We start from the raw sequence: 14,127 nt of genomic DNA, 5'->3' as shown, positions 1-14,127 counted from the left end.
GACAGAAAGTGTTAGTATAATCTCAGCTGGTAATGACTTTCTGGAGGAGATGTAAATGGAGAGGAACAGACTGCTAATGCCAGTATTTGCCAAAGACATTAAAGGTTACATCACTCAAAAGCGTATGTCACAGCTGCACATCCATTTTGCTGATAAAAATATGGCAATTCATTGACTGAGTAGTCAGACTTCACTTCCCAAGGAGTGGAAGATTATACCATATGTTATACCAAATGTAATTTCCCCAGATTTGTAGAAAAGCTTCCTAACCACATGTAATGAGCTATTACTGGCTAGTCTGGAAGCAGAAGCCTAGCTGACCAAATTCAATCAGCTTTCTAGCATTTGTTAAAAAGCTGTATGATCAACATGCTTGTTATGCTAAAATATCTTCTGTTTCCTCCACAAATCTGCTGTCTATTAGATCATCTGATGACCTAACAGATTAAAATTATTATTTTCCTACTTGTTAGTGCTTTAGCCCACACACCTCGAGGAAAACAAGCTGGATTCTCTTTCAGCTCATGCATCAGCATCAATTTTGTTTAACTAAGTTCCAAATGAAGAATCTTTATTATTAGAGACAGAGCCAGGAAAGACACAGCTTGAATTTTAGATCCCAGATGGAGTCAGCAAAGTTGGCAGCCAGAAAAGCCATCTTTTTGCTTGAGATCTGAACACATTGGACGTGGAGTCATTGAGTGGCAATAATGACAAAGCCCCACGATGCCATTTGACACTTTCCAGCCCATCACTGGACAAAAACCCCCCACACTAAGTGCCACCACCTGCTAAATATAACCTATTTATACCATCCAGACCTGTTCTGCAGAGGATGCAACCCGCATAGTACTAGACATCCTCTCAAACCAAAGGGATATATTATCAGCTTCCACTATTTCACGCTTCAGGACATAATTTCTTCCTCTCATTTAGAATTACCTTACAGCACAAAAGCAGGGAAGAGTTGCTTAGCTCTTGAGAGGATGGCAGAAAAAGCCACGCAGTAGTTTAATTTCAGCCTGATTGCTTTCTAGCTGTTGTTGTTAGCCTGTGATATACTGATGAATGTTATTCAATTTTTAATTGTAAGACATTTCATCACAGAGCTCAAGCAAGGCTTGCAGGAAACAGTCTCTTCCAATCTTATCTGATGGTACTGAATTCTACTACAGCAAAAAAAATATCACAAACAGAGCCCTTGGCTACACTCTAGCAGCAAACACACAATATGTCCTTTCACAAAGGCTTAATACACAATCTCTCCCTCCCTTTGCAGTATCTCTATGTTGCAGCATATATGAATCACGGTTGTAATGTCAAAGAATTAAATCTTCAGCAAGAAGGCTGCCCAGAAGGCTAAAGCCTTTACAAAGTGCAGAGCTGCTCCATGGCAGTGTTCATTCACGTGAGAGTATTTAGATTCATAAAGATCACAAAACACATAGGCAGGAGGAGGTACCTGCTTCTGCTGAGGTACTCCAGCACAGGGAAGCTGGTCTTAGACACAGCACACTTACAGACACCATCATCCTGCTGTCATGGAAAGGTGCTGCCTGTTCAGTATAATTTCATTTTCTCAGCATGGCTGAATTGGTAACAGAATGCCTGTTTTAAAGAGAAGGCCAGCATAAATAACATCCTGACTGCTATGCATCACTTAATAATAATCTCATCAAGAGATCTGTAACAAAAATCAAGTCAGCTAGCATGGAAATTTCTGAAGGGATGAAAGGCAACACCTCAGCACGCACAGCAAAAGGAGCAGATTGCCTGTGGCCTTCCTACCGCTCCGCTGTATCATTGCTGATCAGCAGCGACCATCGATCACTGGTTGAGACAGAGCTTCACTATCTCACCAGTATGTAACTGCAACAGCTTCTGCCAGGCCTGCATTACTTCTGGACCTTCAAAGAACTAGTCTGTTAGTGGTTTAATATCAGATAAAACCTCCAGCAGGCAAGTTAGTGTGCTTTTGCAAGGGGAGGGGGGGAATAGGCTCTGCAGTCAGACTCCTGCTATCCCTCTTGCCTTCTCTAAATGCCTGGAACAAGGAGATTTAAAACCAACTTCATTACATGTGTTAGGAAGAGGTGGACTTTACAGATATGACAACAACGTGGACAGCACATGAAACTGCCCTCAAGACCACAAGTAAATTATTCCTTTTTCAGAGAAGTCTCTTCAACTTACTATTTGGGATTGACTGGTTTGAAAGACAACAGCCACCACGTGCTAACAACTCCCACACTTCCCAATCCATGGCTGCCAAGGGATGTCTCCTTTTTCTATGCAAGGCTCTCTGCAAACAAAACTTAACAGTGGTAAAAGTCACACGAGAGGCTATGCTGGCATCAAGAACATGATATGAACTGGAGAAGATCAGTTACTGACACAAAGGCCTAACACTGGGCAGGCACCACCCCTGCCTGTACAACCCATCAGAAAAAAGAAAGACATCCCCTGCCCCATGAAATTGCTGTCTGTGGATTACTTCGTTAATGGAGGCAGTGTTATCGAGGAGGGAGTGCAGTCAGGCAGTGCCAGGCTCTGCTCCAAGCTTCACTGCTTATCCTTTGGACAAATTACTTTGATTCTCTGTGCCTCAGTCACTGCACATCTAGGACAGCAACAAAACTTTGCCTGCTTTTTAAAGTCACTTCCTCTTGTCCCGCTCTGGATTTGAAAGATGCTACAGAACAGTAAAATAATAAAAGAAATGAACCACAACACTGGAAAACATTAGTACTGTACCTACATTTTATTTCTTTAAGATCATGTTAGCCAAAACTGTCACCACAAGAAATTCAAATTACTATAATAAAAATATAGTGCTATTTCCTCCATGAATAAACCTAATTTGCCCTCTGAATTCCTCCTATAAACACTTAAAGGGTTCATAAGGCCCGTGCAGGCCCTGCTAGCACCTCTGGGAAGAACATTTTGTAGAAGATCAACCTATCTCTCTGTTTTATAAATCCTCCACATCATGTTTCTATGCTCTGTTAGGGAAGGAGATGGAGGCAGCACGGAGACCAGCAGTTGGTGTTGGATTATGGAGCTTCAATGAACACAAGGTCACACTCTCCTGGGCAGTCCAGAAAGCAAGGCAAGTGAAAGAGGAGGGCATCACAGCAACACAACAGGAAAGAAAACAGCACCTCACAGGTGCAAAATATTTATAAACTGAAGTGCAAATCTCAAACATTTTTACAAGAGAAGTTACAAATCAAACAAGAACAATCAAAAAAAGGCAAACTTTTCAGGGACAGAAAGAACAACACAACAAGACAAGACAGAACCAAACCAGGTACATCAACAGCTGCTCTGGAGTTTACAGTAAACTAACCCAACTTTGTCAAATGCAGGGGGAGAGCAGCCACAAGCTGCTCTTAAAACCTTAATGCAACTTAAAACCTTAATGTGATTCAAAGGGAGCCCAGTCACTGTAGGAGATTTCATGGATCAAGCTTTAAAGAAAAGTTTTTTCCACTTCAAAGCACGTTTTCCAGTTGCCATCACTGAAATATTACATCCTCACATCCCACATGCAATCTTGCCTCTTGAACACCAATGCTGTTTGGTACCTACTCTGTGAGGAGGTTGTTTTCAGTTCAAAGGATAACACTGCTGCAAAAACACAGAAGTTACCTACACAAAACACATCACATTGAAATTGCACTTCAAAAACAGTTCCAAATGTTTCTAAAACACAGAAACTTCCATTTGCCTTATTAAAAAAAATGGATCATAAACCAACTTATACAAATACAAACCACTCCAAACCAGAAACAATTAAGAACAACTCTAAATGCAGAACAAGAACCAACACAGTCCCTCAGCAGCAAAATCAGACATTAGAAAAGGCTGTTGCAGGGCTACGTTGGAAGTGGTCAGGGATGCTCTGGAAATAGTGATGTTTGGCCAAGTTCTTGCTCACCCACTGCGTAAGGCTGTACCTTTGGGTAGGTTTCTTGTTGGACCTTAGGTAATATCTGCAAAGTTAAGTAAAAGAGTTAAAATAAACACAAGAGAAGCATATATATGAGAGGCTGGAACAGCATCTTCTCTGAAATAGCCTTCTCCATTCCTTGGGGCTTGTAGCTGGTATCTAATTTTCTTGTTATGAGGTTTGAAAAGGGAAACCACATTCTAAGAAGGCACCTTTATAAGGAACAAAATGAAAGTTTTAAAGATTGTCCTTTGTGCTTTATTACCTTCTTTGCAAAGCTCTTTCTCCCTGGCCCAGCAGAGAAGGCTGAAGGCTCAACTACACAGCAGTTTAAACAAGAGGCAAATTCTCCTCACGAAGTGCTGTACTCACATTAAATACTCTCATTTGTTACATCTAAGCACGTTCTGAAATAACAAGACAAAAAACCCCCACAAACTTTAAGCAGTCTTCTAGGAGCAAGATTAAAAAGCAAATTACATTTTAATAAGCTTGGTTATCTCCAGGCCTCAGAGTGTTGCAAAGCTTTTCCACACCATTGGAGGCTGCTTTGCCTCTTCTGCATTTTGAAAAAAGCCAACTCTGATATTGTCTTTTTTTTCTCTTATTTGTGCCCAGGCATCAGCATAACTCAGGAAATAGCATTTATAAACTGAGAGCCATCTGAACCATGAACAATCACAGGGGTCACTCCTGCAAAAACACTATCCAAACAGTTGGTTTGGAGAAGGAGGATCTGGCTGGCACAGGGTCATCACATCCATAACACTCAAGAGTTTCATTTCTACAGCAGTTGCTCAGTGAGAGCAGCCAGTGACCAAATAGGTCTCAAACCAGCAAAGCAACTTGTTCATGCCAACAGCTGGGGAGAGTTACCTGTATTACACTTAACATATCTTTATTATAACATTCAGAAAAGCTACACAGGCTGCACCCAAGAGGTCCTTCTGGGTCAGGGTTACCTGAGCACCAAACTTTTACTCATTACTTGAGCACTCCAGTACCACTGATCTTCCAGCCAGTGCCCTCTGTGTGCACAGAACAAGCCCCTCTATTCAAAAGAGCAGATCTGAAGGGCTGGCTTAGCAAATCCCTGGTAAGAGATGCTTCAGCAGAATGCAGGAATTGTTGCATTTGTATCACAAAATATAAACCAACCAGTATCTCCTGTAGGGTTTGCCCTCCTGCTTACTCAGAACAGGTCCTACAGCTCAGTGAAAGGCAACTTCCTTGACATACTGCCCTTGCTGAAGTCCTGTTTCAAGGTGCTCTGGGTACAGAACAGAGTGTGTCCTTGCCCAGTCAAAACTCAAAGGTTTTTCCATCCTGCCACTGCAGTCATGTGATTAATGTGAATCAGGGTTCTGCGTAACACTTCTTCCTTTCCAGGGAACACAGCGTCTCCTGAGCAAATCCAGGTGTCCTTCACAAAGTGCAGGATCAGCTTCTATTTACCCAAAGAAATAACTTCTTGTCAAAAAAGGATACTTCTAGAAAAGACTTCAGAAGTATTCTTGGGAAAAATTTCAAGCTAACAAAAGGCAAACTGTCACCCAACAATTCATGCTGTCTGCGAGAAGCTGATGCAAGATGTGTGTGTGACTAGAAGAAATCACAGCTTTTCACAAATTCTCAGCCTTCCCCTACAGAAGTCCCCCTCCCTTGCCATTCTGAGTCACAATCAAAATGTGTGACAAACAGGGGGGTCATTTCCTACTGCCAGGGGTGCACCCTTCACCCCTGCACCTGAGGGTCGTGCAAATCACCACCATGACTCATGAGTACTTCACACCAGTAAGAGGTTTGAGCTCCTCTACAAGAGGCAAAGTCCCAGGAGCAGAATAACCCCCTCAAGTGTTTGGGGAGAGCCATTATCACAGTGCTTCATGGAACTATTTAACCCAGGGTTCTGAGGATAAGAATCCTTGTGGCCCTTACTCATGAGGAAATGGGACAATGACACCCTAGATAAAGTGAGCTGCCATGGAACAGAACTTTTTGATTTCATTCTCCTCAGGCATAATCCATCCCTCATCCTTCCACAGCAGTTGAGACCAAATGACAGCTTTAGGATGAGATTTTCAAGCAAGTTCCACTCTCATTTAAAAACCAGGAGCTCTGATTATCTCAGCAGAAGTATCTGCAAACCAATGCCATGTGGTTTGCCACTAGAGAAGCCCCTGGACCAGTCGTGGAGACAAGGGGGCATCACCTCTGCTAAAGATAGCTCACCCCTCCCCTCACAGTAAACCTCCTTGCAATCTGCTTTATCAGTTCCTACCCCATCCCCTACTCCAAACCCCATCTCACATCTCTTGAAATTTAGGGTTTGTAGGTGGCTTTAAATTGCTTTGAAGTGAAATCTCCCTCCTAGGCTCAGCCAAAAATGTGATTCTTTCTTTATGTCAGCACAGCCCAAGTCCTGTACCTTCCCCACATGCTTTCCAAGTAAAACAAAATGAGGTTGGGCAGGTAAGAACCATTTCAAGATTAAAGTCTTTTCCTCAGCCAGCTCAGCACCAATCAACAGACCAGACTCTTCCAAGGCCCAGCCCGCCAGCACAGCATTTATTTGTATTTCACAGATTTGTTTCTCCATATGTTCCCTTATACTATTCTCCCTTTCCATCACCTTAAACCTGGTGTGTCTCTTTTTTAAAGATACTGATCTTTGTTATGATAGTAAGACCAGATGGTCTGTGACTCTTTGTAAGGTATTTCCCTCCCCCTCTCCCTTTGATTCAAAGAGACAAGAAAATAAATTTATCAGGTCTCTCCCAGGTTGTCAGAAGTCTGAGAAATTGCCTGAGCATCATAAACCTCTACTAAACAAACCAAACCTCAAGGAGAACTCCTGGTGGAGTCCTGCTAGCAGAGAAAGCAGAGGTTGGCGGTCAGACAGGAGCCAGGCTCAGCTTCCCAGGTACCGGGGGGAGAGCGATGCTGCTCCAAAATAACATGAGAATACTTGTGTGAGCAGCAGGTGGTGCAAGCACTATCCCATACACACAATTGCAACGTTAATGACCTGTGAAAGCAGATCTCCTGAAGTACAGATGTTTGGGTGGAAACCAAGAGAACGCTATGTTTAGAGAGGAAAATGCTTTTTCTGTTAAGTTTGTCCCTCCCCTGCTCATTGAAAAATAGGCCCATGAGCTACTTACATCACTGAGGACAGGGCTGGGCAGCAGAGTGCTGACATGCAGAGTCACAGCTATAAAACAAGGAGCCTCATTACTTCTGTGGACTGATACAGCACCGAGCAGAATCGCTGAGGAGGATCTCATCAAGAAGGGTATGATTCTATTTACCGTTGGATAAAGGGCAATAATGAAGTGTGAATGCTAACAAATGGTCAGCTGGCAGAAATCTTTTGTGGTCAATTATCAGTTTCAGCCACCCATTTCCAAGCAGATGTTCAAATCAGATCTCATTTCTACATCTGCTACAACACAGGCTCAGTGGCATTTAGATTCCTATGGGAAGCTGCAAATAAATTTAACTATTCAGATTTAATATTGTCTAGCAACTAGAGTGAAAGGAAGAACAACCAGAACCACAAATTATCTCCCAACTCACTTGAGACGGCTAAATGTGAAAAGTTTATTCTGAATACAAAAGGATTTCTTCCAATGCTGCAAATAAATTTATCTATTCAGATTGAATATCCTCTAGAAACCAGAATGAGAGGAAGAACAACCAGAAATACAGATTATCTCCTAATTCACTTGAGATGGCTAGATGGGAAAAGTTTATTCTGAATACAAAAGGATTTCTTCCACCTAGTCAGTGGTCAAAGATTGCACACATGGTAGCCAGTGCAACACCCTCACCCAACACAGATAAAGGAAAATTGTTTTTCTAGAGAACCTGCAAGTGCAAGATACAATGCAGATAAGTGAAAAGATAAAGCCTCTGCTGTAGCCAGCCTGTAATTCACCCCGACAACAGAAGAGCAAGAGACAGGATACAAGGAAGAGCAGAGAGATCATGTAGAAGAAGGGACAGCAAAGCCAAACGCTACCGTAAGACAAATGCCAGGAGATTTGCAATACAAACCAGAGCTAAAGATTTGTAACAGCAATATATTAGTTACTGCTTCCCGAAGGGAATTCCCTTGCTGGCTCTGAAACCTGCTAATTTTCCTTGAGGAATTTCTTGGGATCAATTCTGCATTTCTGCATCTCCTATGCAAATGATACACAAGGCATTGCTGCAGATGCAGGTGCACAGAAGTACCACACAGGGTCAAAGTCAGCCCACTGAGAAGGGGTTTTTTCTGTGACAACTGGGAAAGCCCACGCTGTCTGTCGGGCTGAATTCCAAGCCTACAGCTATTTGGAATAAGAGAGGTTTGCACTAATAAGAAAACCAAATTGTGTGCATCACAGACAAATGTTCTTTCCCAGCAAAATAGATCTCTTATTTCACTCACCAGCCTTGTTCATTTGGAGCTCCTGCCTGATTTTCTGTGACTCAGAACATACGTCTTGCATTTTTAATTTGAAAGGAAGAGAAAACAGGCCATTTTAGCTTTCCTTGCATAGTCCCCTCTGCATTACTTATGCTGTATTCATACACTGGAAAGCAGCCCTGTGGCTATGCAGCTGTTCCTGCTGCCCAGATAAGTGCAGGCTCCATGCAACGAGCCACAAAACTGTCAGCTTCTTCTAACTCTCAAGAAATGACAATTATTGCACCCATGAACTCTCAGAACAACCACAGGAGGAAGCCATCTCTGGAAGCTACCAGAACACTCTTTGCCCTTCAGAACATCTCATTCTACCCAGACACTACTATGTCAGATACTGCTCTTCAGCTGATCTCCATACCTGCTCTTTACAGACACCTTCCTTTAAACCTCCGCAGCTGATACCTCTTGGATGACACCGTTGAGAGGAGCAAAGCATAGAAAGTGTCAATAGTAAATCAAAATCTCAGCACTTACACTAAATATTCCCTGAGTCTGGGTTCATAGTTGTGACTGACAAGAAGTTACATCCCAACACAAGCCAGAGCTCAGCTTTGCTCTTCCCAGGTAACATGGATCTGTTTTGGGAGCACCTCTGATCTACCACAGTAAGGCCCCCAGATAATGTTTCCCAGGTATCTCAAACTACAAAACTCAACTGAACCAGACCTGGAACAAGATAATGGCTCTAAACTGAAAGAGGGGAGGTTTGGATGAGATATTAGGAAGAAGTTCTTCACTGTAAGGGTGGTCAGACACTGGAACAGGTTGCCCAGAGAAGCTGTGGCTGCTCCTCCCTGGAAGTGTTCTCGGCCAGGCTGCATGAGGCTTTGAGCAACCTGGTCTAGTGGAAGGTGTCCCTGCTGATGGCAGGGGGGTTGGGACTGGATGAGCTTTAAGGTCCCTTCCAACCCAAACCAATCTGGGATTCTGTGATTCTAAGACTGATTGCTGTGTGGGAACTCTGTGCATAGTGCTCACAAGTGTAGCAGGCACTTTTTATTTCCCTCTGAAAAACAAGTATATTCAAAACACCAAAGAATACAAGTTCAGTGAGCCAGGTCTCCTGCCAGGATGTATCCTCCACTCCACCCTCCCCACCAGTACAGCCTCACCCCATCCCATCCCATCCCATCCCATCCCATCCCATCCTGGGGTTACTTGGTGTAGGAGCTACTGTTATCTTCATATGGATGTGCACACTCTGGATATAAATGTTTCTTTTGCTCAAGCTCCACTTCCAAAATGCCTATCTGTTGATTCAGTCTTTAAAATAAAAGACAGCATTAATTTATTAATTTTTTTTTTAAACAATTTGTCAAATTAGGTTGCAGAAGTCAGAGAGGACAAAGTGTCCTACAGAACCAGTATAGGCAGGAACTTCTTGTAGCACTACTCTACAGTTGCAAAAATAAAAGTATTTATTTGAATAAAGCTGCAAAGAAAACACACTGAGAGCAAAGCAGGAGAGAGTGTCAGGGGAGTGAACCAGTCACTGTCCTGCCCAACAAGCCATGAACCTGCAGCGAGCCCTCAAAAGCAGCAGATTTTTCATGTTCCTCAAGGCCACACTGGGAACAGCAACACACAGAACATCTGAGTGCAGCGGATCTGCAGCAGCCACAGGGAAGAACAACCAAACTGACAGTTCCAGACCCAGGAGCATCAGAAAGCAGAAGAAAACCATCCCCACACGCAGCTCCTGGTGCTGCTCTGCTGCTGCCATCTGCTGGAAACCACTCCAAGAAGAGTGGCCACCAAGCCAAGCCAGCACAAACATCTCTTCTGCCCTGCAGACCACTGCCCAGCACTGCCTCAGCAACCCCTTTTCCCATTTGGACCAGCCCTATATTCTTCTCCCTCTTTTGGTATCTTACAGGGTAAAATATAAAGTACTTTCCAACTATTTTGGTGCATCTTAAGAAAAAAAAGAAATAAATTAAGGGAAAACCAGCAGCACCCAGCCAATCAACCTGGTGTGGGAAACTGCTGGGACATTTTTCAGAGTGCAGAGGTATTTGGAGGCACCTAAGAAAGGCACCTAAGAAATTACCTTTCCTCCTCCTGTGGCACAGAAATAACTTTGCCAGGCTTCTTCCCACTGGTTGTCTCTTCCTGCACAATCTGGCCTACAGCTGTATCACTTAACTGGAAAGATAAGGAAAAAAGGGGATTAACATCTAATAGAACATCACTCCATGTAAATCTTGCTTCTATAGGTATATTAAAAAAAAAAAAATCACCCTTTCCTCCACTTGAAAAACCTTCCCTGTGTAAAAATACACACTGTGTGCACATGGACATTACTACAAGTACAAATCAACAGGAATGGAATTAAGAACATTGTAGGTACAAGAATTAAGATGTGTGTTTACTGTAATGCTGTTTGATGGTTGTTCTGAAGATTCCTGCCCTCCATCGCCCGCTGCAAAGTTTAATTTCCTGGAAAAACAACTCTTTGTTGCTTTGGAAAGTCCTTGGTTTCTGGACCTAGAAGGTGGCACAGGACATCTCGGCAACACAGGGGTTGAATTCTCATCAGCTGTTCTCTGGCCACAGGCACGGTCACAAGAGGGGATGGATCTTTCCACGTGCTCACCACAGCAGTGAGACACATCTCTGCTCGTAACAGGAGTCTTTCCCAGGCAACCCACACCCAGGCTTTGCTGGCCATCAGACATCAGCTCCTCTGAGGATTCTTCAAGAACACAGCTGCTAGCAGTTTGATCACATTCTAGGTAATTATTTCTGATGGCTTCTGAAGCTTCTCTTTCAGCTCTCTCCAAACAATTGTCCTCCAGAGGCTGATCTACATATTCAGGATCAATTGGACTAAGGCTCAGAAGCTCCTGAATGTCAAGGTCAAACAACATGCAAGTTATTTGGGCCGACTGCAGATGGTTCTCCTCCAAACAAGCACTAGGATAACATTCTGAATGGAGTGAGGAACACTCCCTGGACAGAGGTACATTTGGTTGCTCTGTGATCTTTGAGGCTACATTTGAATCTTCACTGCTGACTGATGCCCCAGCACAGCTGCTGCTCTCGTCCTTCTCGCTCTCTCCGTTTACATTCTGGCTCAGAGTGCTTTTTCTAGTGAGGTTCCACTCAGATTCCACGCAATCATCTGCCAAGATTTCCTGGATCTCTTCCTCGGTGTAATTGAAAGGAGAATTCCCTCCTTCACTGTCTGACAGTTCCAACAAGGAGTCATCTGGCTCGCTATCATCAAAACATCTGGTTGTATCTAGAGAAATGGCTACATCATCGTATTTTGATGCAGAAGAACTGTCAACAAGGTCTTCATGGCCAGGATCATCCAGAAAATGAGAAGATCCTTGAAAGCAGGCAGAACCTGGGGAACAGAGCAGCAGTTTCTCTGATGGATCTGGAGTGCTGTAGTGATGACTCAACACACAAGCTTTCTTAGCTGACTGCAAGGCCTGAACCTGCTCTGTGGAATCCAACAGCCTTTTGGCCCTGGGAACTGTATTATGAACAGTAGGTTTAAATTCATGACAAAGACAAAGCTCAGAGGCATGAGGAGAATGGTCATCCATGTCACTGTCAGTTCCTGTATCTCAGTGACCCTGTGCCTTCTGCTGACAGATCTAGAAGCCTGTTCTGAAGTTCATCTGGTCCTGGTGTGCTTTCATCAGCCTTTTCAGAAAAGAAATCAGCAAGAGTCAGTTCCAACCTGCCAGCAAAAGACAGTCTTAAGTAAAAGAAACTCGGATGGTTTTCCAAAGATGCAGCAATATAACGGGGAAGGCAAAAATACAAACTGAGGAGCAGCAGACACAACAATTTTAACTCCCTGGTCTCCATTACCTCTATTCCTGACCATTTTAGGTCTTAACAAACATAAAATAACAACCAGTCCCTCGTGTTCCCCAGGTGTTCTCACACACAAGGCTGTTTTATCAAGCAGGACTAATAAAAGCCCCAATCATCACCACAGGCTGTACCATCTCCTCCAAAGCTGCTGTAAATCAGCTGCTCTAACACCAGGGCTCACAAATTACATTCTTTACAACCTTAAGTACACAGCACACTCGAGGTAATAAATAAAGTCTCACAAACCCTCACAGAGTCTCAACCTCCACCTCCTCTGTCCTTCAAAGATACTAAACAAATAAAAAGTCTTTTTTTTTTGGGGGTGGGGAGGGGTTAGGAAAAACTGAGCAACAGTGGAATAACTCTGCCAGGGAGCTAAGAGGACATTCAGCAGGGTATTAGTCACTAACACACTCATACAAAGCACATTCTAATGAAAGATGAGAAGATAAAAAGATCCTTCCTGTAAAATTCAATAGTTTAAAGGTATTCACAAACAAAACCTGTTTTCCTCTTGGTGAGGACTCACACTAACACCCATCTAGTGACTTGAAAGAGCTGCATTTGACTCTCACCCAGCAGGAGAACCTGGGCTAAGGAAAAGGTATTTCCTGTCCTCTTTGACCGACAGATTTCAAGGAATATCTTTTGTCTTTCCACTGGTTTGACTACTTATTGCTGACAAAAAAAAAGGGGGGGGATTACCTACTCCGGGAATAAAACCCAGGCAGTTCTGCTGCTTCCTCTGGTTATTCTGTCCAAATAATGAAAAGAAGCACTTTCAGAATAATGCTGGAACCACAGAGAATGAAGAAAATATCTCAGGAAACAGCTACATCCATACAAACCCTACACAGAACAGAGTCATGGGCAGTCCTCACTAGATAGCACTTGCCTGGAGTTCTGCAATTTAGCTCCAAGTGCTTCAAAGAGAAACAAAAGGCAAAGAAAAACAAATTAAATGTGGATTTAGTCCTACAGAGTGTAGCAGTCTCATAATCTAGCTCCTAACTAGTAAGGACTTGAAAGAAAACCAAACAGTTTATAAGCCCTTTTACTGGCACCAGCTTACAAAAAGTACATTGGAGGTGTTCACACGCTCAGGTTGCAGACAAGGAAATGGTTTCTTTGTTGTGACCTTCCCAGTTCACCTCACTGTCACCTGCACTGGGTCTGGACTTTCAGCCCCACATCAATTGCCTCTGGGAACTATGGAACTGATGATGCACAAGCCCAGACAGACCCTGCTGCTGTTCCCCACAGAAATGTGTTGGATTCAGGGGCTGCTGGAGGATTTACACCAGGGTGATACTCTGGGTAACAATTTAAATGGCTCTTCAAAGTGACACAAGCCAAGGCTGCCCGCTGCCAGCCTCTCCTCCTGCCCCTCATACCAGCACAGTCAGACCACGCTGGAGTCAGCTCACCCCCAGATGCAAGAGCAGCAGCAGTGGAGCTGCGGTGGGCGAGTGGAAGGTGGGCTCTTGGGAAGGTTACACACCTTTACGTGGGTTCCTACCACAGCTTCAGTAAATAGTGAGATCAAAAGACAAAGCTACTGAGAAACACAGTTCTGCCAAAGCTCAGTGGACCTGCCCCTGGGAACATCCCAGGTCAGGTTGGATGAGGCTCTGAGCAACCTGCTCTGATTGAAAATGTCCCTGTCACTGCAGGGGGTTGGGCTGGGTGACCTTGAAAGGTCCCTTCAACCCAAACCAGTCTGTGATTCATTCTACTCTGCCTAGAGGGGATCTGCTCCCTCAACGGACAGCGGGGAGCAGGGGCCACCCAAAGCCACGGGCCACAGGGTGACAGCCCCGCAGGCCGCTCATTTCCCACCATGTGCGATATTTCCTCTGAAAAAGCC

General features: G+C 43.8%; 1 protein-coding gene across 1 annotated transcript; it reads right to left on the bottom strand.

The window, feature by feature from the left end:
- Window positions 1-3,850: 3,850 nt before the first annotated feature.
- S100PBP (S100P binding protein) lies at window positions 3,851-11,983 on the bottom strand. Its single transcript, XM_029086879.1, is given in 4 exon segments — window positions 3,851-3,995; window positions 9,585-9,689; window positions 10,465-10,571; window positions 11,078-11,983. Coding segments are annotated over 4 exon segments (1,263 nt in total).
- Between the last annotated feature and the right edge of the window lie 2,144 nt (window positions 11,984-14,127).

The sequence above is a fragment of the Antrostomus carolinensis genome, unplaced genomic scaffold, assembly GCF_000700745.2.
Source record: "Antrostomus carolinensis isolate BGI_N321 unplaced genomic scaffold, ASM70074v2 scaffold31259, whole genome shotgun sequence".
Classification (NCBI taxonomy): Eukaryota; Metazoa; Chordata; class Aves; order Caprimulgiformes; family Caprimulgidae; genus Antrostomus; species Antrostomus carolinensis.
This window is presented reverse-complemented; position numbering and strand designations above follow the sequence as displayed.